This window comes from Erinaceus europaeus, chromosome 3, assembly GCF_950295315.1.
Source record: "Erinaceus europaeus chromosome 3, mEriEur2.1, whole genome shotgun sequence".
NCBI classification, from domain to species: Eukaryota; Metazoa; Chordata; class Mammalia; order Eulipotyphla; family Erinaceidae; genus Erinaceus; species Erinaceus europaeus.
The window spans coordinates 125,597,124-125,624,234 of NC_080164.1; the positions used below are offsets into that span (position 1 = coordinate 125,597,124).

General features: G+C 37.5%; 3 protein-coding genes across 6 annotated transcripts in view; 1 reads left to right on the forward strand and 2 right to left on the reverse strand.

The window, feature by feature from the left end:
* The window catches only part of ART3 (ADP-ribosyltransferase 3 (inactive)), an 84,615-nt gene that overhangs the window by 11,955 nt on the left and 45,549 nt on the right, over positions 1–27,111 (forward strand). Inside the window, exon 1 of one of the 4 annotated variants that reach the window (XM_060187887.1) lies at positions 22,721–22,741. The exons of the other annotated variants lie outside the window; for them this stretch is intronic. The gene's annotated coding sequence lies outside the window, so the exon portion shown is untranslated. Of the gene's footprint in view, positions 1–22,720; positions 22,742–27,111 lie in introns of those variants that run through there. 4 annotated transcript variants of the gene reach the window in all.
* On the reverse strand, positions 469–3,902 carry CXCL10 (C-X-C motif chemokine ligand 10). The gene is made up of 4 exons (XM_016186746.2): positions 3,673–3,902; positions 2,571–2,697; positions 1,951–2,040; positions 469–1,489 (listed from the first exon to the last, which is right to left on the reverse strand). The coding sequence occupies exons 1-4, from the start codon at positions 3,728–3,730 to the stop codon at positions 1,462–1,464; spliced, it is 303 nt and encodes a 100-aa protein (XP_016042232.1). The 5' UTR covers positions 3,731–3,902; the 3' UTR covers positions 469–1,461.
* Positions 17,760–20,920, reverse strand: CXCL11 (C-X-C motif chemokine ligand 11). Its single transcript, XM_060188621.1, has 4 exons — positions 20,805–20,920; positions 18,775–18,901; positions 18,601–18,673; positions 17,760–18,369 (listed from the first exon to the last, which is right to left on the reverse strand). The coding sequence occupies exons 1-4, from the start codon at positions 20,863–20,865 to the stop codon at positions 18,328–18,330; spliced, it is 303 nt and encodes a 100-aa protein (XP_060044604.1). The 5' UTR covers positions 20,866–20,920; the 3' UTR covers positions 17,760–18,327.

The following is a 27,111-nucleotide window of genomic DNA, read 5'->3' on the forward strand; positions in this document are numbered from 1 at the left end:
AAGACTTGTGCCTGAGGCACCAAAGGTCCAGAGGTTCAATCCCCAGCACCACCATAAACCAGTACTAAGCTGTGTTCTCATATTAAAAAAAAAAAAAAAAAAAAGGAGAAGAAGAAAAGACCAAATCTAGGTTGGGAGAAAGAGTGCCTTGCAGACACCTGTTATAGGGAAATGTGAGGTTGTAGCTGTCTGCCAACAACTGTACTGTAACCATTTGTCAGCCCTTCAAAGAGGTGGAAAAAAAAAAAGTTGGCTATAGTGGTCTGATTCTCAGACCAGGCTCTCTTATGGCAAGAATCAGTACAGTAGTAATCTTGTATGTTGGGTCTTCCAGGATATCAAAGTTGGAAAGAGTATGATAATACTCAAACTCTTTGTCCTCTACACATCCTAGCTTCTTTGTTAGGTTTTGAATCTTCACACTAAGCTTCTTATAAAATAAATGTCTTAATCAAATGAGTCACCAGATACTTTAGTCATAATTACTTTATTTACCTTTTGGCTTTCTAACAATAACACCATTTTCCTTGATATTTCCAAAATAATACATCATTTTTATTTTGAAAAATACCAACACACTTGTTTTACAAAAAATATAAAACATGCATGTAAGTTTAAAATTTTCCCCTTTGCCCACTCATGTGTAGTAATTACACAGCCTAGTCCATAAATATTGAAAACAATATAAAAACATATCTAAGAATTATATTTTGTATACTCTTTCATTAAATTTTATATACATTTTATGACATTTCTACATATATACAAGGAGTATGTAGAAATAGCTATGTATAACCCTTGGAAGAATATGAGCTATTTGGAAGGATGGCAATAGAAGTCTTTGGAGTAAAGATTTCTTTAAAAAGTAGATTGTACTGTTACTTTTTACCATTTTTAGTTATTTGAGATTTTTAAGAACTCTGATAAACCTAGAAGTAGAAAGATCCTTTAATATCCCTTAGAAAATAGGGAAGGTATTAGAAAGAAGAACAGAAAGGGAAACTAAAAGCAGGATCTGATTAAATTGAGAGCAGGGCACCAAAGTAAAAGCCCTGTGGCGAAGGGGAGGGTGTCCATTGGGCTTCTCAGTGGGGCAGGGGTGGGTGGTTGGGATTGGGATACAGTCTTTTGGTGGTGGGAATGGTGTTTATGTAAAAAAAATTTAAAAATTAAAAAAAAAAAAAGAAAATAGGAAAGGTAAAGGAAATGGCAGTAGCCGGGCCAGGCTATGACACAGTCACTAGGAATGTAGAGATTTAGCATAGCTTATATAGTATCAGAGTAAACTTGAACAGCTTAGGATGAAAACCATTCATTTTCCCTTCAGGAGTTGTAGCAGCTACTTCAGTAGGTCATGTTTAGGAGAATTGTAGTCCAGAGACAACCGAGGCTTGGTATATATTGTATGTGAAGAAATGAATGAAGAGGCAGTCTCTCTCTGGTCCAGCCTTAGTACAGTGATTATGCTGCTCGCTGTGTTCTATGAGATCTGTTAGACATTAAGAAGAGAAAGGGGATGTAAGACTATGATAATTTAAACTTTAGCTTCACTCTGGATACTTTTTTTTTTAACATACTGAGTCCATAACTCTTAAATCCTCAGGTAAAACGTATGGTAAGTTTTCTTGCTACTACATAATCATCACGGATTACAGGGATAGCTTTTTAAGGCCAGGAAAAGCTTTGGAGAAATATGGCAGTTTTGCTTGTATAGTTAGTTATAGTTCTGCCTCAAGGTTCAAGTAACTTATTGACACTTCTAGACATGTAAAACTACAGTAACTTTTGATACTATGCAAAATGCTATCTATACCAATAAAAGGAAATAGAGAAGGGTATAGTGGTTTGGCAATTTTAATAACAAAGACCCCATAAAAACCCAGTGCAAATGTTTGTAGCTTCCCAAATTGACATTTCTTTAAGAAGTTCTGCAAGTAATAGTAGACCTACCTTTTCAGGCTAACTATTTTCAGTAAAGTTTTGACAGTCTTAGACTTTGGATTCAGACATCTTTTCTCCCTGTTCTTTTTCATTGTGGCACTAAAAAAGCAAATAAGAATGAAAATACTTAAAACAGTGTTGGACCAGTAAAACTAAAACAGTTTTCAAATTTCACTCTAAATGTCTCCTTTTGCTATACATAAGTCTTAGAAACATTGCAGGGAGTCTTAGAAACATTGCAGGGAGTCGGGCAGTAGCGCAGCAGGTTATGCGCACGTGGCATAAAGCACAAGGACCAGAATAAAGATCCCGGTTCAAGCCCCCAGCTCTCCACCTGCATGGGAGTCACTTCACAAGTGGTGAAGCAGGTCTGTAGGTGTCTTTCTCTTCCCATCTCTATCTTCCCCTCCTCTCTCCATTTCTCTCTGTCCTATCCAACAACAATGACAGCAATGACAACAACAATAATAACAACAATGATAAACAACAAGGGCAACAAAAGGGAATAAATAAATAAAATATTAAAAAAAGAAACATTAAAAAACTTTTCTGATCTTCTGTGATCATCATTACATATTCAATATATTATTACAACTAGGGAAGTGATCTTCAACTGGAATTTTACTTACATGATCTCGACCTGTGGACAAGTTTGACTTGCAGGAATAATTTCAAGTTTTTCTAATGACTTTGGATAAATGGGCTGGTCACTAATACTGATGCAGGTACAGCGTGTAGTTCTTGACAAAGGTATTGCTGTGGGAAAAGAATAATAGTAGGGAGAGTAGCACAGTTTTAATTTTAGGCATTTCTTGTGGATTGAATAATACTATAGCAGACCTATATTCAATGTTGTCACATAAATAATCTAAGAAGTAATAATTCCATTGTAACATAGGTCTGAATTTTTAATTGTTTGAAAGAGTGGACATGCAGTTTGTTAATTATGAGATTATACCCCTTGAGGGGGGCTGGGTGGTGGCATAACCAGTTAAGCACATACATTACCATGTGTGAGAGCCTGGGTTCAAGTCTCCACTACACCCACCTGTGGGAGAAGCTTCACGAGTAGTGAAGCAGATCTGCAGGTCTCACTCTTTCTCTCCCTCTTTATCTCCCCCTTCTCTCTCAATTTCTATTTGCCCTATAAAATAAATAAATAAATGGAAAAATGGCCACCAGGAGTGGTGGGTTCATTGTGCAGGCAACCGAGTCTCAGTGATAAACGTGATGCAATAATAAAAAGAAAAAGGGCATGCCTCTTGAGCATAATTCATATGACTAATTAAACGGAAGTAAGTGGGGGAGATAGCATAATGGTTGTGCAAACAAATTCTCATGCTTGAGGCTCTGAGGTCTCAGGTTCAATCCCTCACACCACCATAAGCAGAGCTGAGCAATGCTCTGGTTAAAAATAAATAAATAATAAATAAACAAATGTAAGTAAATCTTAAAAATGGAAATAAACGAGGAGGTATTTGTTGTTCCTTTTTTCCTAATATTTTTGCTGTCCTCCCACTTCCCTTTTTTCTTTTATACCCACTTTTCCTTTTTCCTTTCCTTTTTCCACGGATCTTCTCTGACTATAAACTCTGACCACAGGGAATCTCTGCACATTTACCCTTCATTTATGGGCAGACTGTAAAACTCTTAGAAATACATTATTTCTGCATTTATAGAACATATAATAATTTCTGACCTTATAAATTAATATCTCTTAACTTTTCTTACCTTGAGTTCCACTCAGAGTCAGAATAATAAGGCAGAGAATAAGAGTACTTTGATTCATGATGCTGCGACTGAAGGTTTCTCTGCAGTTGGCTCAGAATATCTGAGCAGTTGAGGAGTGTCTCAGAAAGCATGAGGAGAGGAGCCAATATTTATTTGCAAAGGTACTTTCCCTCTCTTAACTCTGATAGGACAACAATACGGTTGACTCAGCAAAGCCTTCTATTTATTCTTGGGGAAATCCCATGTTGTATAATCAAAGGTACTATTTGGATTTATTGTGGCTTCTGACTTGTGGAATTTCCTCCCATTCAGTAAGAGTCACTTAGGTTTCACTTTCCAAAACATGAGTTACTTATTGAAAAACAGAACTTTATTGCCTATAGTAGTAGTTTTTAAAAGTGTGACTTTGATTATCCTAAATCATCTCCTGCAAAATTAAAATGCCAACCAATTAGTAATTTTCAGAGTACTAAATACTATTTAAAATTATCGTTCCTTAATATTATGTTCTGAATGCATTATAATTTGATTTACAGCAGTAGGAATGAATAGGGATATGGAAGATAACATATACTTTCTTATTTTATCCCTATGATCACTCTATAAGAAGATAGGAAAGTTGTTATTTTCACTTTATATATAGAATAATAATCTAGAGGGTAGATAATTTTGTTGGACTAACTCAAGCCTCTATCTATAATATTTACTCAAACTGATTTTTTATTTGGTAAGCAGATTGTTAGTTAAATGTCAGAGCAAAATACTTCATAAAAAGGATGTCAACATAAAGTCAGAGAGAGGTAAGAAATACAGGTGAGTATTGCTAATTATTTCTTTTTTATTATTTATATTTTATTGCTGATTATTTCTTACATTTAGTATTAAAAATTTTTTTTAATATTTATTTTCCCTTTTTGTTGCCCTTGTTGTTTATCATTGTTGTGGTTATTATTTTTGTTGTTATTGATGTCATTGTTAGATAGGACAGAGAAATGGCGAGAGGAGGGGAAGACAGAGAGGGAGAGAGAAAGATAGACACCTGCGGACCTGCTTCACCGCTTGTGAAGCGACTCCCTGCAGGTGGGATCCAGGTGCTGGAACTGGGATCCTTATGCTGGTCCTTGCACTTTGCACCACGTGTGCCTTAACCCACTGCGTTACCACCCAACTCCCACATTTAGTATTTTTATTTATTTATTTTTTCTTTTTATTATTTTTATATTTTTATTTTTATTTATTTTTATTTTTTTATTAAAGAAAGGATTAATTAACAAAACCATAAGGTAGGAGGGGTACAACTCCACACAATCCCCAATCTCTATAACCCACCCCCTCCCCTGATAGCTTTCCCATTCTCTAGCCCTCTGGGAGCATGGACCCAGGGTCATTGAGGGTTGCAGAAGGTAGAAGGTCTGGCTTCTGTAATTGCTTCCCCGCTGAACATGGACGTTGACTGGTCGGTCCATACTCCCAGTCTGCCTCTCTCTTTCCCTAGTAGGGTGTGTCTCTGGGGAAGCTGAGCTGCAGGACACATTGGTGGGGTCTTCAATCCAGGGAAGCCTGGCCAGCATCCTGGTGGTATCTGGAACCTGGTGATTGAAAAGAGAGTTAACATACGAAGCCAAACAATTTGTTGAGCAATCATGGGCCCAAAGCTTGGAATAGTGGAGAGAAAGTGTTAGGGAGGTACTCACTGCAAACTCTAGTGTACTTCTGCTTTCAGGTATATATTTTGCAGTAGTTTATGGATATGTGTGCACATAAGCTCTCTCTCACAGAAACTGGTGTATATCTAGGTTATGGGACTTTGTTAGAAAGTGAACTACCTGAGATGAAATTAGAGTGTACTATAAAAGGAAAGGTCTCACCCGAGTAATGAAGCTGAAGGGTTGTCATTCCACACGTGAAGTCTCTGGACACAGTCTGAGGTGAAGCATGTTGAGGTGGCAATCGTTGCGTTGGTTAGGATGTGATCGGCGGATGCAATATTATTTGGTATGGATTGGGAGAGGCATGTGGGAAAGTGGGCCCTATCCAAGGGTTCCAGGACTGGGGGAAGTAGGGGCTCTATAGTGGAGATGTGAGGTTCCTGCTGTCTTAGGGTTCAAAAAGACAATCAATAGTTAATGTTATCATCACATTATTTGTTAATTGGGTTAACTTTGAAAAGTCCTTTTGTTATGGTTTGCTGTACAGTATCCAGTATCTTGTATATAGCTGTGCTATTGGATGCTTCTAATCTACTTGGTCTAGGCTTTTGAGAGAGTCCGCATATCAAATACACAGCCTATATATTAAAAAGATTCAGTTTGTGTTTTGAAAAACTTTGAGACATACAATTGATTTTCCCCCTCTCATATTAATTAACTAGTGATTTATATGTCTACATTTTGCTAGGAGTGTACATAAACACCATTCCCACCACCAAAAGACTGTGACCCATCCCTCCCACCCACTCCCACCCCCCACTGTCCCAGGAAGCTGCATGTCTACCCCTCACCACAGGGTTTTTACTTTGGTGCCCCACTTACAATTTGATCAGGTCCTGCTTTTAGTTTGCCTTTCAGATCTTCTTACTCAACTTCTGTTGATGAGTGGGATCATGCCATACTCATCTTTATCTTTCTGACTTAGCTCACTTAACATAATTCCTTCTAGCTCTGTCCAAGATGGGTCAGAGAAGGTGGGTTCATTGTTCTTGATAGCTGCATAATATACCACAGATTTCTCAGCCACTCATCTGTTGTTGGGCACCTGGGTTGCTTCCAGGTTTTAGCTATTATGAATTGTGCTGCTATGAACATAGGAGTATACACCTCTTTTTGGTTGGGTGTTAATAGAATTGTAAACGATGGAGGAGATATCACAACTGACACCACAGAAATCCAGAGAATCCTGCGAAACTTCTATAAAGAACTATTTGCCACCAAGCTAGAGAATCTGGAAGAAATGGAACAATTCCTAGAAACATATGCCCTGAACATTTAGTATTTTTAACAACTGTAAACCACACCAGACTTTCTCTCCCATCAGTAGACCACAAACATCTTTCTCTTTTTTCCCACCATGGTTATCATTGAGGATTAGTGCCTGCATGACTCCACCATTCCTGACAACTTTTTTTTTTTTTTTTTTTTTTTTGCCTCCATGGTTATGGCTAGGGCTCAGTGACTGCACTAGGAATCCACTGCTCCTGGCGGCCTTCCTATTTTCTTTCCTTTTCTTTTTTCTTTTTCTTTCTTTTCTTTTTTCTTTCCCTTTCTTTTCCTCTCTCTTTTTTTGCATTGTTGTTATTGCTGCTATTGTTGTTGAACAGGACAAAGAGAAATTGAGAGAGGAAGGGAAGACAAAGGGGGACAGAAAGATAGACACTTGTAGACCTCCTTCACCACTTGCGAATTGACCCCCCTGCAGGTGGAGAGCTCTAACTGGAATCTTTGTGCTGGTCCTTGCGCTTCTCACTATGTGCGCTTAGCCCAGTATACCTGGCACCCCTTTTTTCTTTCTGATAGAGGATGAGAGAAAAAGGGAGAAGAGACAGAAAGAAGAAGAGAAATCTGTAGTGAGCTATTTCTTTAGTTCAAGTATACTTTTTCTTTTATCTTTCATTAGAGCACAGTTCTGGCTTTGCTGGTGTGGGGGATTGAACCTGGGACCTTGGAGCCTCAGGCATAGCCATTATGCTGTCTCCCCCACCCCATGTGTACTTATTTATACCAGGAGTATTTATATGAACTTTAAAATGTAAATTGTACTTTGAAAAGTGGTCAGGAAAGAAAATATAGGTAATTAGAAAAATGTTACAAAATTGGCATAAGAAAAATGCCTAATGATCAGTAGACATATTGGTAGCATTTCATAGAGATTGTAATATCATATTAGGATTTTGTAAGATCTGACCCTCAGTTTTACAGGTCCAGAGTCCCACTTTTTTCCACTAAGCCAGAGTAAACATATTCTTAAAAAAATAATAATTTACTTATTTATTGGATAGAGAAATTGGGGGGGAGGATAGGAGAGATAAAGAGGCGGCAGCAGCACTGCTTCCCACCTGCACATGGTAACGTGTGCATTCAACTGGGTGCACCACCACCGAGACCCAGTACACATATTCTTAGAGTTAATTCTGCTAGCCAAATCTGTAGACAACTGATATGAACTATAATAACAATACCGGTGTCCTCATTTAGCAATCAGGTTCCATTGTTGAAGCCCAGGTGATGAACAAACTTGTCAATAAATGTGGAGTCACCCCTTTATGGTATTTTTGCCACAATATACTGTACTGTTAATGGGTTTGCAGCTATCTTTAGAGAGTTTGATGTCATTTTTGCTGCACTGCCTTTTTCCATGACCACATTTCTCTTATATTGCCATAATACTAACTCATCTAAGAGCTGGTAGTAACTCTGAGCAGTCCATAAACAAGTAGACCACTAAATGAGCAGTCGCAGCTTTTGCATTTATAACAAGGACCTTCCAGTGTCTCTCCCACCTTCCAGTAACTTGGTTTGGAATCCAAGTCACCCATTTTATTTATTTATTTATTTATTTATTTATTTATTTATTTTAGTATCAGAGTACCTGGGAAAGTTAAATTAGAATGTTGTCTGATGGGTAGACTAAAACCAAAAGAACTTTCTCTTGTTATGAATGGGGAACCATCCAGGGGAGAAATTAGGAGAATTCAGAAAAAAAAAAATCAAAATTTTAGAGACAATATAGTATGCTAGCCCTACATGAATTATTTGAATAAAAATCCAAATTATAGTTCTATTAAGATTAACATTTCTCTTGGTTTTTAAAAGACTTGATATTTCACTTTATTAGGTATTAATTTTGAAAGAAAACTAGAGTTAAGGAAATATCCCATTCTCAGTTTCAGTTTCAATATGGTTGGTTTGTCTTTAAGACTAATTGTGGCATTAGGCCAGAAGAAACTGTGTTCTCATAGACTTGCTGCAGATGGAATAGGAGAGCTTTCCGAGAAATGCATGTGCTTAGAAGAAATTTCCTAAAAAGTGAGCAAAGGAGATTCAGTATTTTTGTTGACTGAAAAATCCTAATCAGTACTCCTTGGAAAGTGGTAGAAAAGGACAAAGTTTTCCCTTTCATAGTTTTTTTGACTCTGAGCTCTAACAAGATTCTTTTACTTCACAATGGTAGTAATACAAGTTATATATGTTTGAATTAGACATTTTTTTTTTTGTTCATGGCTAATCTGAGTAGAGGACAGAGTAGGAGGTTAGCCTTTAAAATCATGTTTGAGAGGACTGAGGTTAGCTTCCGTGTGGATGTAGTTAAGATCATACAACAAATTGCTTTTCATCACACTTTTATAAGGTGGACTCTAAAGTTAGACATAGTTCTGTTAATTACTTGCTCTGTAATCTTGGACAAACTGCTACATCTATCTATGCTTGCATTATTTTCAACTGGGCATAATAACACTTAAATAACCTATTATTTAGATTTTTCTAAAGATGACAGGGGATTGAAAAGGCGTTTTGGGAACCAGGCAGTGGCACACTTAATTGAGTACACATGTTGCTATGTACAAGGATCCAGGTTTGAGCCTTAGCCCCGCACCTGCAGGTCTGCAGGTGTCTATCTCCTTTCTCCCTCTTTATTTTAAAAAACTTTTCATTATCTTTATTTATTGGATAGAGACAACCAGAGAGGAAGAGCATGCATGTTACAATGCACAAGGACCTGGGTTCAAGCCTCCAGTCCCCACCTGCAAGGGGAAAGCTTTGTGAGTGGTAAAGCAGTGCAGCAAGTATCTTTCTGTCACTCTTCCTCTCTATCTACCCCTACCCTTTCAATTTCTGGTTGTCTCTATCCAATAAATAAAGATAATGAAAAGTTTTTAAAACCACCCAGTCACTCTCCTCCCTGTTTCCCCTTCCCCTTTCAAGAAAAATAAAAATAGAGAAAGAGAGAAAAGAAAGGAAATAAGAAAGAGAGAAAGAAAGGAAGAAGAATTTAGCCATTCTCTATGATGTTTCACCAGCCAGCATTTCAAAACTATAACTAGTTCCGATCTCGTCTAATCTCAGAAGCCAAAACTGTAACTAGCTCTCTGGTCAAGTTTTAGTTAATTTCCTAGTGGCAACAAATAATATAGATCCTCCCTCAATTTACATTGAAATTATGTACCAATAAACCCATTACAAGTTGAAAATATTGTTAAATCAAACTTACATTTAGTGTGCTTAACCTACTGAACATCATAACTTAGTCTAGTGCACTTTAAACATGCCAGGGACACTGATATAAGCATATAATTAAGCAAAACAATCTAATACAAAGCCTGTTTTGTAAAGTATTGTATATCTTGTAACTTACTGAATACTGCACTAAAGGTGAAAAACATTACATAGTTGTTTATTTTCAGATAGCATGGCCTGCTGGAGCTGTACCACTTTGATGCCATCCCATATCACAAGAGAGCATCATACTGCATGTAACAAGGGAAAGACGAAAATTTTAAGTACAATTTCTGTTGAATTTGTATGGTTTTCAAACCACAGTAAAGTTAAAAATTACTAAGTCATTGTAAGTCAGGACTGCATTTCCTTTCTGGGTGATGCAGTTATTTGTGTGATCAAATGCATTTATTCCATAGCGATCATTAGTCAAGAGTTGTGATGCTCCTGAAGAACTGAGGGTTAAAATCGTGGATCACTTACTCTTAGTAAAGGACCTGTTGAAGTAACCTGGTTTGCTTGTGATAAATAAAAGCACACTAGTGGATATACTTTTACCACTTCTTTTCCATCAAGGTTGTCCATTTGTCATTTAATTGTTCTGTAGATCCTAGTTTGAACTGTAAAGAAAATATTGAGAGGAAGAAATAAAATTTTGTAGATATGACAGGAAAATTGAGAGGGGAAGGAGATGGAAATAGAAACAGCCCTGCTTCACTGCTTGTGATGTTTTTCCCTTGCAGGTGGGTAATGGGGGCTCAAACCTGGGTCCTTGCACATGATGAAGTATATAGAGTCATCTACTTTGATAAACCCTATTTTTTTCTAAGGCTATGTATCACTAATGCATTTTTTATACCGTAGCATAGTTTAAAATGTTATTTTAAAATAAAGAATTTATAACTGCAATAATAAATACTTAGACACAAAATACACAAAAGTAAAGACTAAAGAGAAAGAAGACTTGTTAGCAGAAATGTAAATGAATTTACTGAAAGTAGTGTCAAATAAAACAACATTGATATTAGATACATAAGATTACCTCTTAGGCAATAAAGAAAATTAAAGTTAACATTTTCTTAAGGAGGGCCAGGAGGTGGTGCAACCATTTGAGTATATACCTTTTAATGTGATGTGCAAGGACCCAGGTTTGAGCCCCCATTACCCACCTACAAGGGAAAAACATCACAAGCAGTGAAGCAACGCTTTAGATGTTTCTATTTCTTTCTTTTTTTTTTTTTTTTTGCCTCCAGGGTTATTGCCAGGGCTTGGTGCCTGCCTGCACCACGAATCCACTGCCCCTGGAGACCATTTTTTTCCCTTTTGTTGCCCTTGTTTTATCATTGTTGTGGTTATTATTATTGTTGTTGTTGCTGCTGTCATTGGATAGGACAGAGAGAAATCGAGAGAGGAGGGGAGACAGAGAGGAGGAAAGAAAGACACCTGCAGACCTGCTTCACCACCTATGAAGCGATTCCCCTGCAGGTGGGGAGCTAGGGGCTCGAACCGGGATCCTTACCACAGTCCTTGTCCTTTGCGCCACGTGTGTTTAACCCATTGCGCTACCGCCCTACTCCCAAGGTGTTTCTGTTTCTATCTCCCTCTCTCCTTTCAATTTTCCTCTGTCCTGTTACAGAAAAAGAAAATACATTTTTTAAAAAAAGAAGAAGAAATAAAAATGGCCTCCAGAAGTGGTGGTTTCATTGTGTAGACACTGAGCCCCAGAGATAAGCCTGGTAGGGGTGCCAAGTAGTGGAGCACATGGTTAAGTACAGATATTATCAAGCAAAAGGACCCAGGTTCAAGCCTCACTCCCCACCTGCAAAGGGTCTGCAGGTGTGTAACCTTTCTTTTCCTCTCTATCTCCCTGTCCTCCTCTCTCCATTTCTCTCTGTCCTATCTAGTAAAAATTAAAGAAAAAAAAAGAATGGCTTCCAGGAGTGGTGGATTTCTAGTGCTAGCACCAAGCCCCAACAATAACCCTGGAGGCAAAAAAAAAAAAGGAAAAAAATTTTTGTTTAGCTATATATATTTAAGAATAAATGAAAGTGTTAAAGTTATTGATGATTTAAAAATGGTTTACAAGATTATAGGGGTGTAGCTCCATATCAGATCTATCAATAATTCTGTGCCCACTCCCTCCAGCTCCCATACTCTTTTTTAAAAAAATCAATCTCATGTGTTTTAGTAGTCTGTATTCGATATATGAGTGAAGCCATCCTATAGTTGTCTTTAACTTATTTATCGATATTTTGCTAAGCCTATTCACCTTCAGCTCCATTTTGTCATGATGGGTATAATATCCTCTGTGAAAGATTTATTTATTTATTTATTTATTTATTTAGTTAGTTAGTTATTTTTACTAGAGCACTACTCAACTCTGGCTTATTTATGGGGGTGCTGGGAATTGAACCTAGGACTTTGGAGCCTTAGGCCTGAGAATCTCTCTGCATACTACTTCCACCCCTGTGAAAATATTTTTAAAGTAAGTAGTGACTACATAGCAATTTTGGAAAAGTTAATAGTGGGCAAGGGAAATAGTATAATGATTATGCAAAAGACTTTCATGCCTGAAGTTCTGAAGTCCCAGATTCAACCTCCTGTACTACCATAAGCCAGAGCTGAGCAGTGTTATGGTAAAAAAAAAAAGAAAAAAAAAAAAAAAGAAAAGAAAAGAAAGAAAAAAAAAAAAGGAAAGAAAATAGTGACCACACAACTGGAGCACTGGACTATAAATTTAATAATGGGCCTGGGGAATCAGCAAATGCTTATGCAAATGATTCCATGCCAGAGGTACTGGGATCCCAGATTTGATTACAGCACCACATATGTAAGCCAGAGCAGAGTAGTGTTCTGAAAAAAATAAAGTGATGGTAGCAGGGGAGATAGCATAATGACTATGCAAATGGACTATCATATCTGAGACTCCAAGGTACCAGGTTCAATCCCTCAAACCATCAGCCAGAGCTAAGCAGTAAAATAATAGTAGTAGTAATAATAATAATAATAACATAAAGTGATAAGATAAACTTAAAACTGGTTACGATAGTAAAATGTTACATGTATTTTACTATACAGAAAAAAGACAAGGGAACAATAAACGGAGAATTTAGGATAGTGGTTATCTTGAGATTGGAAGAGGCAAGGGGATGGAGTAGAGAGAGAAAGGACACAGAACTTAATTGCTGACTTATTTGTTTATTGTCATGACCAGGGCTTCACTGCTGTGGGATAATTTTATTTTTAGATGGAGACAAACAGGCACAAAGAGGCAGGAAAAGTAAAAAAGAGACAACTTCAAAGCTTCCTTAAGTGTGGTGGGGCTGCATTTGAGCCTGGACTGCACTCACTGCTAAGTAGCACACTATACAGGTGAACTATTTTTCTAGCCCCACGTACCTGTATTTTAAATTGTTGAAAATGTTCTAGTTCTTCATTTGGATGATGAGTTCACGGGTCTTCATTATATTACAAAAACATAAATCTATACATACATAGATCAGAGTCATTGTATGAATTACCAGAAATCTCAACTTAGTCTCAACCCCCAACCTTCAATTGAAGTCAGCTCAGTCATGCTAGTGCTTGGAGAGAGACATAGTTTAGAACTGACCAAAGTGAGTGGGAAAGTAAAGACTCAAATCTGTTCTATATGGGAAAGCAAAGCCATGTCTTTTTATAGGGCGAGGGGATGGAGAGGGGGATTTGGGGAGGAGGAAAGTGAAATCTGCATTTCTTCATATTCAGGTAACATTGTTCAATGAGTCTTGGTATCACCTCAGTCTGGACTTGTTTATCTAGTGGTCTAATCTTCTTTAAGGTACTTGCTTTTTCTGAAAAGCAAATTAATTAATGTCTTGATGACTCTGGAATGGGGGTCAGTGGTCCTGGTTTTGTAACTGGGTGTGGACCACAAAGCTTGTTAGGGCAAAGAAGCTCTACTGCAGAGGCAGAGCTATCTCATCCTCACAGTTTCAAGGAAGTACTTGGCTACATTGTTAACTAAAATAATTACTTCAAATCTGTACACTTGAGATCCATTAAAAAATTAATTCAAGGGAGTCGGGCTGTAGCGCAGTGGGTTAAGCGCAGGTGGCGCAAAGCACAAGGACCGGCATAAGGATCCCGGTTCGAACCCCGGCTCCCCACCTGCAGGAGAGTCGCTTCACAGGCGGTGAAGCAGGTCTGCAGGTGTCTATCTTTCTCTCCTCCTCTCTGTCTTCCCCTCCTCTCTCCATTTCTCTCTGTGCTATCCAACAACAACAACAACAATAATAACTACAACAATAAAACAACAAGGGCACCAAAAGGGAATAAATAAATATAAAAAAAATTAAAAAAAAATTAATTCAAAAGTCCTCATTTCAGGGAAACAGTAAGTTTATGATCCCAATTTATTTCCTTAAAGGGGAAGTATGTGTAATTATGTCACAAATGTGTAATTATGTCACAACCTTCCTGAATCCTTTACTATCTAAACCATTGGAAAGTTTCCAAGAATCTACTAAAGTGTAGCAATATTTTGACTTAACAAAGCAACTGAGAAGTTTAACAGCATACTGTTCAGAAAGGACCACTGAGCTGACCAAAGTGAGTGGGAAAGTAAAGACTCAAATCTGTTCTATGTGGGAAAGCAAAGCCATGTCCTTTTATAGGTACCTATAAAAGACACTTCTTTAAGTACCTTAAAGAAGATTAGACCACTAGATAATCTACAGTTAAAGAACTGAAGGAAGAGAATTAGTAGATTAAATTAGTGAGATAATAGATTATGATTTTTCTTTCTTTTTAAAATTTATTTTCCCTTTTGTTGCCCTTGTTTTTCATTGTTGTTGTAGTTATTATTGTTGTTGTTATTGATGTCGTTGTTGTTAGAACAGAGAGAAATAGAAGAGGGAAAGACAGAGGGGGAGAGAAAGATAGACACCTGCAGACTTGCTTCACCACCTGTGAAGAGACCCCCCCCCACAGGTCGGGAGCCGGGGGCTCGAACTGAGATACTCAGCCGGTCCTTGTGCTTTGCACCACGTGTGCTTAACCTGATGCTACCACCCTCTTTTCTTTTTTTCTTTCATTCATTTTTTTTTTTACCAGAGCACTGCTCAGCAGGGGATTGAACCTGAGCCTCAAGCATGAGAGTTGCTTTGCATAACCATTATGCTATCTACCCCTGCCCATAGATTGTGTTTTTTTAAGATTTATATTTAAACAGTGAGAGATAGAGACAAACAGAGACTCAAGAGCACTGCTCAGCTCTGGTTTATGGCAGTCCCAGGAAGTGAAGCTGGACCTCAGGCATGAAAGTCTGGTGTACTACCACTGAATTGCCCCCAACCCAATGGTAGGAGATTTAATCAGAGAATAGGCAGTGAAGAGAGATGAGAAGAGGGTGAAAAGAGAAGGAAGTTGGTTTCTGTTTCCCTTTCCTCCCCCCGCCTGGCTTCCTTTCTCTTTCTTTTCTCCCTCTCTCTCTTCCCTTCTTTTCCTTCATAGCTTTAGTACTTTAGGAAGACTTTGAATTAAGATGTTTTGACAAATTTCAATACAGGGGCTTCTTAAGTGTAGTTCTTCATACAAAGGATCTGAATGATGGCTGTTTTCCATATGAAGTGTTCCATAAATTGCTTAGTACTAGTATTACTTTTGGAAGGTGTGAGTATGTGTGTGTGTGTATAGCTACAACCTCACATATATGTGATTTCATACCTCCCAGGTCACTTACTACTTCAGATAGAGAGACAGAGGGGGGGAGAGACACCACAATTCCAAAACCTACCCTGATTCCATGGTGTTCTAATGCTCGAACCTAGGCTCACATATGGCAAGGCAAATGTGTTCTCTGATCAGCTATCTTTCTAGTAGTATTAGTATTAATTTTATTAGTGATAATAAACTATGCATCATTGGGGAGGGAACTGAGAACCTTGCACATTTGCAGTACTGTCAAGCAGCCTCTTCTTTGGCCCATTAAAAGAATGATTTTAAAGAAGAATTATTGAGAAAATGTCACTTGAAATCATGTAGCCAGAGAGGTGACACAGCTGTGGAACACATATTTTGCATACATGACACCGTGAATTTCTCCCCTGATACCACATTAAAAAGTTAAACTGAGAACTAAGTGACTAATAGGCACTGAGCTAGTGAACAGATGGTCAGAGAGATGGACTACAGTGTGTAAGTTATTGACTCAAGTTTATGAATTTTTTATATATATTTTCTCATGAAGCAATTTGCTATGAAAGTGGCTCAGCATGCATGAGACCCTGGGTTTGATCCTTGGCATAACATTAAACGCACATATATACACAATTAAATAGAACATCACAAATGGCAGAGTGGTCTTCTGTTCTTTCTAGCACACATATATACCCGTTGAGATACTAAAAAAATAAATTACACCATAATTAGCCAGATATCCAGTTTTTAGATCCAACTCTTAAAAACTATCCATGGTATTTACATAGAGGTCCCATGCCTACATATAAATTTATTTAGATTTATATTCTATAAATTGATGCATATTATATCATTTTTATACTATGTGTTATACAACACAATATAGATCATATAGGTTTATATAAGAATTCCATGAATTACATTTTGGCTTTTCATTCTTGCTTATAGGTATTAATTACAAAATCTGTTAGGTCCCAGGTTTCTCTTTTGTTAGTTCCTATCCATTCTCTGATTTGCTTTATGGCTGATTCTTTGAGATTACTCAGAGACATTAAAGTTTTCTGTTGTTTCTAATAAATAGAAATACATGATGATTCCTCTGGTAATTTTGTAACAGATTTTTCAGATGTGTAGGTTTCAGGTATATAAGTGCTGGGGGCCAGGTGGTGACACACCTGGCTAAGCACTTACATTACAACACTCAAGGACCCAGGTTCAAGCCCCTGGTCCCCACCTGCAGGGGGGATGTTTCACGAGTGGTGAAGCAGGGCTGCAGGTGTCTCTCTGTCTCTTTCCCTCTCTATCACCCCTCCCCTTTCAATTTCGCTGTCTCTATCCAATAATAAATAAGTAAATATATAAATATTATAAATGCTGTATTAGTTAAAGCTTTTGGTTATATGCAGAGAAATGAACTCTAGCTAGCTCCAGTTGAAGAATCCACAGGGAGGTTAAGAATCAGGTTTGGAAAATGTAAAAAAAACCTATGGGAGCTAGATAGCAGGAAAGTCTAACTGTAGTCATTCTATAGGAACATGTGTTAGGAAGCCACTACTCTTATGACTTAAACTGCTACTGCTGCCACTTTAAATGTTTTTCTTACTGCTGTTATCTTTGTGGTGTTAGCTGGAGTTCAAAGTCTAGGGTAAGAGTGCACTGGTTTAGACTTCGTGCTGACTGCCAAGGAGGATCTTCCTCTTGGCCTCTTACCAAGACTAATATATTAAGGGATTCTTCCCAATTAAGGGTTTTTGGACCTAGGAATACATGTTAATAAAAAGAACTGTCTGTGACAGCTACTTACTAAAACATATTTTAAGAAGTTCTGTATGATGACAGGTAGGTTTATGCCTCTTAAAATACAATGTAAGCTTATTCAGGAAATCTCAACTTTCTGGAAAACATATATGACTATTTCTATATTAAGAATGCTGTTGAGTGTTTTTTTGGAGAAAAATGACTGATTCTTTTCAAATCAAACTGAAATATCCCTAGATTTTGTAATGTACACATGACTAAAATGGATTAGATTACATATTTTTCTAAGAAAAAGAATCAAAGAAAGTAAATTATGTGGTATAATTATCACACATATTTATTTCTCAACATCTTTCCTTGGCAGACAAAAACATTTTATATAGTAGGCCCCAAATATACAGCTTATAAAAACATATATAAAGCCAACGTGCACAGTAAACACATATCCTAATTTATTCAAAATATCTCAGTGGGAAAAAATCCCAAGTTGTTCAAAAAGATAAAATTGATACCAAATCTACTGATTCAGTTATGAAATATTTGCACTTTTATTGGTTCCCCTAAGTTTGCAAGGCTTTTCTTAATGTATCTCACAAATTATAGGTTTTTTTTTTTTATAATACAGGACAGAGAAGACCTTTATTTATAGATGTTCATATGCTGTATGTTTTCTGAAACATAAATGCAGATTTGCATAAAAATATTTGAGGAATGCTTTATTACACTTTTGACTTTTACTATCTTGACTCCAGTATAATGACTTCATTATAACTGCAGATTATAATATTGAATGTAGCTCTAGCAAAGTTTGCTTTTAGAGATAGAAATGTTTATGTAGTCACAGTAGAATACTTGTAAATATCCAATCTCCTAGAAGGTTCACTAATCTAGAAAGTCATGAATGTGTATTGCAATAGACAGGGAAAAGTCAGTTTCCTGTTGCAGAATTCTTAACATTTCAGTAGTCAGAGTTCACCTTGTAGGTTTTCAAATCTTCATTTCCAGAACTTCATACATTTTGAGAATTTAAAAAATGTATTTTTTCAGCTCTCTGTAATGAGAAAGTAGTTGTATAAGCTTGGACCATTCTTATTTTCCAGTTTATCGTAGTTTTCTAGAGTTTACATGTAAAAACATAAAGCAAGAAAAGAAAGTTAACTAAAGACCCCTTATCAGGATACTTCACACAAGATCATGGCAAAATTTTTCTGTGGTTATCAGTTTTGCCAAAAGAGCTGTCTTGGATAGAACATTATAAAATGGAAGTAGTTTGATGATTTACCTTGATTATAATTTTTCCTTGCTTTGATCTAGGATTTAGGCATCGTTTTCCTTTATGTGCTTTCAGAGTGATGCTGTTAAGGGAAGAGGGAAAACATTAAAGTTTGGAGGAAAAATCTGCAAAACAAACATAAATATTTCCACCATTGTCACTTTCAGCAACTGCTTTACTTACATCACTTCTATTTTGTTACAGTTGTTACTTGGGTAAATTACAGAAGCTTGCTCAACATCTTTTACTTTCACTGCTTTTACTCCATGGTCTCTGCAAAGACAGCGCCCTCCTTTGAACATGGGAAAGCCTAGAAGAGATCATAGCATTAGTAGCTAATTCAGCTGATTGCAGTAGATGGTTGTTATTTGTAAAACCTGATATAAATGTGAGTATTTCCATTAAAGATATAACTGCTTATTAGCTAGAGCTGGCACTTCTGTGACTGAGAAAGGTGATTAAGACATTGATAACTTAACCTTTAAATTTATAAGCAAAAATTAAAGAATAAGGGTGATGTCAAAGAATTTTTGAACCCTTGGTCCCCACCTACAGGGGGAAAGTTTCACAAGTGGTAAAGCAGGTTACAGGTATCTCTTGTCTTTCTCCCTCTCTCCTCTCAGTTTCTGTCTTTACACAATAATAAATAAATAAGAAATTTATTGGAGATCAAGTTAACTTGCCTTTACTTTTAAAGCTCAAAATTTTTTTCAGGAAGTTATCAACATCTCATATTGCATCTTTTTAACAGACATTTAAAAATTCATATTATTTTGCTAGAGCACTGCTCTGCTCTGGCTTATGCTGGTGCAGGGATTGAATCTGGGATTTCAGAGCCTCAAGCACTGAAATCTTTTGAATACCCATTATGCTGTCTACACCTCATCCATCCTCTGTTAACAGACATTTAAAACAATTTCTAGGGGATATGCACCAGTAGCACATAGTACTTGCATATGAGGTCCCAGGTTTAGCCCGTGGTACTACATACTTAATGATACTCTAGTCCTTCTCTCTTTCATGAAAATAAATAAATCTTTTTAAAAAATGAACAAAAAAGGAAAAGTAAATCTTAAAAGGTAAACAGAAAAACTGCCTATAGTCTCTTGACAGATTGTATTCTTGATAGAAAGTTAGTCACCTGTAGTTTCAGTAATTATTTTCAGTGCTTTAAACATTTCCAACATTCCCTATTTTAAAATATTTATTTATTCCCTTTTGTTGCCCTTGTTGTTTTATTGTTGTAGTTATTATTGCTATTATTGATGTCATTATTGGATAGGACAGAGAGAAGTGGAGAGAGGAGGGGGAGACAAGGAGGGGGAGAGAAAGACACCTGTAGACCTGCTTCACCATTTGTGAAGTGACTCCCTGCTGGGGGGTGGGGCGGGCTCAAAGCAGGTCCTTGCTCCTTAGGCCCTACCACCCAGCTCCCACATTCCCTATTATTTTTAAATGTGTTTCTGGGGAATGGGAATGAGTTCCTAGGGCCTGATACTATTGCTGAATATCCTTTCTAGTTTAATTTTTAATTACTTTAAAAAGGTATATAACGTGTATGTGTATGTATAGATAGAAAGAGGGAGGGAGGGAGAGAGAAGAAAGAAGAGAGAGAGACAGATACAGATAGAGGAGAATTGTAACACTGCTCTACCATTCATGGAATTCACTTGCTGCTGCCTATTATAGACCTGTGTGGTGCTGGAACTCAAACCCAGCACCCCACACATAGTAAAGCAAGCACTCTATTGGGTGAGCTATCTCCTAACCCCTCTTGTATTCTCTGCTACAACTGGAGTCACTTCTGATGTATAAGAATAAATAGGGAGTTGGGCGGTAGCACAGCGGGTTAAGCGCAGCGGGTTAAGCGCCGGTGGCACAAAGCGTAAGGATCCGCGAAAGGATCCCAGTTCAAGCCCCCGGCTCCCCACCTGCAGGGGAGTCGCTTCACAAGCGGTAGAGCAGTCTGCAGGTGTCTTTCTCTCTCCCTCTCTGTCTTCCCCTCCTCTCTCCATTTCTCTCTGTTTTATCCAACAATGACGACATCAGTAACAATAACAATAAAACAAGGGCAACAAAAGGGAATAAATATAAAATTTTTTTAAAAGATTAAATAGAAAATATACTATATCTTTTGTGATGAAAATGGAAGAAAAAATATTTGAAACATTACAAACAACATTGTAGAGTAAGAAATAAATATTATCATCTACCTTGAACAATAATAGCGTAGAATAGCATAGCCAAGACTGTAGTCATGCCTTTCACATTCATATTTGTCTATTGCTATTGTTGCTGCTACTGCTTCAACTTTGATGGACTTCTCCAGGGAGTAGAAAAGTTGAGTGGAAAGGAAATTCTGAACTGGCATATACTGCTGATTTTATATACCAACAATCCATTGTGGTAATAGGAATTTCCCTTTTGAGTCATGTTCTTTCCTTCCAAGAATTTCTATTTGAGTCATCTAGATATCATTGTCTTTTCCTATTTGTTACTGTGTTGACAGTAATATGAATGTGAAAACACTTTGTAAAGAGTAAACAGTTATATTATGGGATAGGTATACCAGCCTTTTTGAGGTGGCATTTCCTAGGAATGCATTTGATTACTTTGATAACATCCTTGTTATTTTATTTAATTATTTGTTTTATTGTTTATTTCAGATCTTCTGCTGATTTTTGGACAGAATTATATGGTTTTAGATGTTGAGTTGTATGAGTTCTTTCTCTTTAAAAATAGTTCATGTATTCTCTTAAAGTATTTATTTATTTTGGATAGAGACAGAGAAATTGAGAGGGAAAGGGGGAGACAGGGAGAAAGACACCTGCAGCACTGTTTCACCACTTGCAAAGTTTACCCCCTGCAGGTGAGGGCCAGGGACTTGAACATAGACCCTTGAACACTGTATTGTGTGTGCTCAACTGGGTGCATCACCACTCAGCCTCTATGTTTTAATATTAGCCCCATATTATATGTAGTTTGAAAATATTTTCTCCCAAATTCTTTCTCTCTTTTTTTTTTTTTCTTCAATTGAGAGAGGGAAAAATTGAAGGGACTGAGAGAGGAAGAAAAAGAGGGAGAAGGAAAGGAGATCACAGCACTGACTCCATACCATCCATGGAACTTACTGGTGCTATCTGTGGTGTTCCCATGTTTTGCCAGAGTTTGAACCCAGGGTTTTGTGCATGCAAAGTATGCACCCTACTGATGTTACTACCTCATGGTCCTTCTTTGCTTTGTTTGCTTGCTCTCTCCTTCCTTTCTTTCTCTTTCTCTCTCTCTCTCTCTGTCTCTCATACACACACACACACACACACACACACACACACACACACACCACTGCTTCACCAATGTGGAGACCCACCATTATTTTGTCTTTGTTTCTCTATGTGTTACTGGAATACCTCACACATGAAAAGTATCTGCTGACGTGCCTTTGTAACCCTAGGAATTTTACTTTTTGTCAAGTTGATTTCATTAGAGTATAATTCACAAATATCAAAGAAGTTATTTATTTTACAATAATTTCAGAGGAAAAGAGAATGTGAGTAATTTGAAAATGAATTACTTTCATAATTTTAGGTAATTCTTTAAAATTTCATGTAAATTTTTTGGGACACAGAACAATAAAATATTATTATGTCATCAAGTAAATTAACTCTCTATGTCCTCTGTACTTCTCACAGAATGCTGCCATTTGCTGGTATTTGAGCCAAGAGCAGTGGGTTGTGTACAACAGCTTCAGCATCACTGTAAACTTCAGAAATCGTTTTTCTCTCAACAAAGGCAGTTCTGTGTGTGGCCTTAAGCTGGCTGCCTGTAAAATGACTGCAGTCAACTGCTTGATCATTGTGGATGTTAATGTTAATTTTCCAAGTTGGAAAACAACTTACCCCTTGTTAGTAGATAGAAACATGTGAGAGATTAGCATTGAAGGAAGTTCAGTTCTTTAAGAGGGAGATTGTGCAGTAGGTCCACTTGTCTATAATTTATTGCCTCTGCTTCTTAGAGAAGCTGGAGAAAAAAGAGAAAATAGATCTGGTTATTGTTATTTAGGGCTAGTTGAAACTAAAGTAAAAGCCACAAAAGGAGCTTTCATGGAGGGATGAGTCCTGCATCTGAATGTTAGAGGAACTATGTATGTAAGGTATGAAGCTACTTGGATTTATTTGTATTTTTATAGAATAAGTAAAACCAGGGGTCGGGTGGTGGTGCCGCAGGTTAAGCACACATGCTTCAAAGCACAAGGACCAGTATAAGAGTCGGGGTTTGAGTCGGCTCCCCACCTGAAGGGGGGTCGCTTCACAAGTGGTGAAGCAGGTCTGCAGGTGTCTATCTTTCTGTCCCCCCTGTCTTTCCCTCCTCTCTTGATTTCTCTCTGTCCTATCCAACAACAGTTACAGCAATAATAACAACAATAAACAACAAGGGCAACAAAAAGGAAAAAATAGCCTCGGGGAGCAGTGCATTCGTAGTGCAGGCACTGAGCCCCAGTGATAACCCTGGAGGCAAAAATAAGTAAATAAATAAAACAAGTAAAACTGCCTTTATAAATAAATTTCATTACACAAAGCTTGCTGTTGTGAACTAAGGGTTAACTAAATGCAGTGTTTTAAATAGAATAGTTAGGAATATGAAAAACAAAACAGGTGGGACTTTGTTACCTTTGTAACAATAAAACATAACAGATATACTATCTTGATACATAGAATAAGTGACTTTCTTTTAGATTCAAAATAAGAATTTAAAAATATTTAGATATCCTATGGATAATCTGTTTTGTTGTACCTTATGCTGAATGTTGTTTTCCTTTGTGATGAAAAACATTCTTCCCATTTTCTAAGGTTTTCCTAACATCCTGGTTCCACCTTAAAAACACACAAAGCTAGTTTATTTTATGTTTCTGTTTTTAATGTATGGATTGGTGAGCAGTAAGAAGTGTGGTTGGAAGAATGTGGCTCCTCAGCTGTGGCTTCCCACTTTTCAAATTTGCATCTCTATTACTTAGGAGGTGGCATGTGGTAGTAGCAGGCTGGGTAATGGAACACACCATAACAACACTATTTCTTGTTAAAATGCCTACTCTCTGCCAAGTATTATATATATACACACTAGTTTTCAGTCTTTTCTAAGAAAGGTCACCACTCCTTCCTAAAGAAAAAATAATGAGACTCAAAGATTTTTGTAACTTGGGGCCAGGAGGTGGTACACTTGATTAAGCTTACACATAGCAGTGCACAAGGACCCAGGTTCAAGGCCCTGATCCCTACCTGCAGGGGGAAAGCTTCACAAGTGATGAAGTAGAGCTGCAGGTATCTCTCTCTGTGTCTCTCTCCCCTCCCCCCTCAATTTCTCTATGTCTACCTAATAAATAAAAAAAGATAAAAATATTTTTAAAAGATACTGTGACTTTTCCCCAAGTCATTTAGTACAGTTAGTTATTAGCAGAGTCAGAAGACAGTAGAAGTGAAAAAGCAAAATGAAATTAATATCCCAGTTGGTAAATGAAGTTCTGTAATAGTTAAATTAGAGGATGGAAACTTTTCCATATCTGTTTGTAGTCATCCCACAATCTAAAGAATGTGCAGGGTACAGAACTCGGTCTGGAAAGCCCAAGAGCTATATAAACATATTACTCAAAATTTGGGCACCAGAACTAGGTTTCAGATTAGTAGGACTCCCAAAGAGCTAGGAATAGATAATAGAGAAGCAGGTTTTTTTAAATATATATTATTTTATTGGGGGGTAATAGTTTACAGTACAGTTGCTGACACATAACTTCTCATATAACTTCTCATCTCCCCCATGATAGGTGTCTATAAAACTCTCTTACCCCCAACTTAGATCCTTTCCCACCATCATTCACCATGACCATACACCCCTTCCATGCCCTCCTTCCCCAGATTCCCTTGCTTTGCTTTAATTCACCAAACCCAGTCCAAGTTTTACTTTGTGTTTTCCCTCTCTACCCTGATTTCTCTTTTTTTTAATTTTTGATAGGGATTTAATAATGATTTAAAAATCTATAGATAGGGGGTCAGGCAGTGGTGCAGTGGGTTAAACGCATGTGGCGCAAAGCACAAGGACCGGCATAAGGATTCCGGTTCTAGCCCCCGGCTCCCCACCTGCAGGGGAGTCGCTTCACAGGCGGTGAAGCAGGTCTGCAGGTGTCTTATCTTTCTCTCCCCCTCTCTGTCTTCCCCTCCTCTCTCCATTTCTCTCTGTCCTATCCAACAACGAACAACATCAACAATGACAATGATAATAACCACAAGGAGGCTACAACAACTAGGGCAACAAAAGGGGGGAAAAATGGCCTCCAGGAGCGGTGGATTCATGGTGCAGGCACCGAGCCCAGCAATAACCCTGGAGGAAAAAAAAATCTATAGATAACAGGGGTACAATTACATATAATTTCCACCATCAGAGCTCTGTGTCCCATCCCCTCCAATGGAAACTTCCCTATTCTTTAACCTTCTCTTGGAGTATGGACCAAAATTCTTTATGGGATGCAGAAGGTCTGGCTTCTGTAATTGCTTCTTTGCTGGACAGGGACATCAGCAGGTCAATCCATAACTCCAGCCTGTTTCTATCTTTCCCTAATGGGGTAGGGCTCTGGAGGGGTGAGACTTTGGGGCTCATTGGTAAGATCATCCACCCAGGGAAGTCAGAATGGGATCATAGTAACACCTGCAACGTGGTGGCTGAAAGGCAGTAAGATATAAAACAGGTCTGTTCTTGTCCTTGTTTAAGTACAACCTATATTAAGTGAGACAAGCTAACTTCTTTTTAAATTTTTTATTTATAAAAAGGAAACATTGACTAAACCATAGGATAAGAGGGGTACAACTTCACACAATTCCCACCACCAGAACTCTGTATCCCATCCCTTCCCTGATAGCTTTCCTGTTCTTTAACTCTCTGGGAGTATGGACCCAAGGTCTTTGTGAGATACAGAAGGTTGAAGGTCTGGCTTCTGTAATTGCTTCCCCGCTGAACATGAGCATTGACAGGTTGATCCATACTCCCAGCCTGTCTCTCTCTTTCCCTAATGGGGAAGGGCTCTGGGGAAGCAGAGCTCCAGGACACATTGGTGGGGTTGTTTGTCCAGGGATGTCTGGTCGACATCATGCTAGCATCTGGAACCTGGTGGTTGAAAAGAGGTTAACATACAAAGCCAAACAAATTGTTGACCAGTCATGGACCTAAGGGCTGGAATAGTGCAGATAAAGAGTTGGGGGGTCCTTCATTTTGTAGATAGCTAGTAGGCATATTTTAGTTATATTCCAAAAGGCCTGTGGATATACTTTTTTTTTTCCTTTTTCTTTTTGCTCCTGAGCCTGAAATCTGATATGCTGGTGGATCCTAATTATTGTCTGGGGAGATGATGTCATGCTGGAAAAAGGACCAGAAAGCTGGATCAGGGAAGAGAGTAGTTCCCTAATATGGGGAAGGGGCATTAATATTGTTGACTGTAAACCCCATTGATTTGATGTGATCTGGGGCACATATTCAGCTTAGGAGCCTTATGTGACCTCTGCATCCCTCTAGATCTGAGCTTACATTCTATGGTCATGAGTAGGAACATTCCATGCTGTCCCAGTATCGACCTATCTTCCTCAGGGAGAAGCAGTTTTTGATAGGGAAGGAGATGGCTTGGGAATTGTCAAGAGCTAGCTTTATTTTCTAACATTAGGAGAGTAATAATAATATATGTGTCAAGAGATCTGAAAGATGTAGAATCCTGTTGCCTACCAGGTTGAAGACAGAATGAATCAGAGAAGGAGATGCATTCCTGACATTGCAAATTAAGATGCATAATCCATTTCTCTATAGAAAAATATTATGTCAGGTTAATTAGATTCCTAAAATAGTTACTGCAGAGGAAACTGGAAACATACGTAATAATACCATGAAAAAATACTTTCAGTAGAAAGTAAAGGGTCTTCAAATGAGCTTTAAAATTTGACTTCAAATTTTAAAGCTCATTTGAAGTGGAGAGCTACTTGTAAAATGGAATTTAAAAAGTTTTGATGTTTTACAGTGGTTTCTAGGTAATCATTTAAAAACATGACTTATTCTTAATTTATAAAAAATTAAAACAAATAACAATAGATAGCAGTTGTATTGGCCTAAAGAATCTCATATGAGTTGGCCAAACTTTTTTGAGTAAAGGGTTTATTGCTCATAACTACTAGGTGCAAAAGGTAAAATAAAATCAAGTAGAATCAAGATTTAGTTAATAAATTCTAATGTCATGCTCATGAATGTGTTGATTAGTACAAATGCCTTTTAATTTTACTATTGAGATTGCCTGTTATAAACTTGGCAGTCATTGCAACAACGGCCTTGTTTATATTCTTTTAAATTTGAAGAATGATTATGTGTAGAATTACTATAGATGGAACCTTTGGGAGACTGAATGAGTTTCTTGAGTCTAGTTATCAGATTATGTAGGAACTGAACCTAACCTTATAACTTCCAGAAATAGTTTCACAAGTTATTCATTGCTGTAAG

Bases quoted from the DNA above. Each gene is read 5' to 3' on its own strand.
- CXCL11 (XM_060188621.1), bottom strand. From the start codon at position 20,865: ATGAATGTGAAAGGCATGACTACAGTCTTGGCTATGCTATTCTACGCT. The intron at 18,902-20,804 runs GTAGATGATAAT...GATCTCTTCTAG, and splicing joins CTACGCTATTATTGTTCAAG to GCTTTCCCATGTTCAAAGGA. The intron at 18,370-18,600 runs GTAAATCATCAA...TTCTCATTACAG, and splicing joins AAGGAAAAATTATAATCAAG to AGAGCTGAAAAAATACATTT.
- CXCL10 (XM_016186746.2), bottom strand. From the start codon at position 3,730: ATGAATCAAAGTACTCTTATTCTCTGCCTTATTATTCTGACTCTGAGT. The intron at 2,041-2,570 runs GTAAGTAAAATT...TTGCTTTTTTAG, and splicing joins TGTCCACAGGTCGAGATCAT to TGCCACAATGAAAAAGAACA. The intron at 1,490-1,950 runs GTAGGTCTACTA...AATGTCTAACAG, and splicing joins AAAATAGTTAGCCTGAAAAG to ATCTCATAGAACACAGCGAG.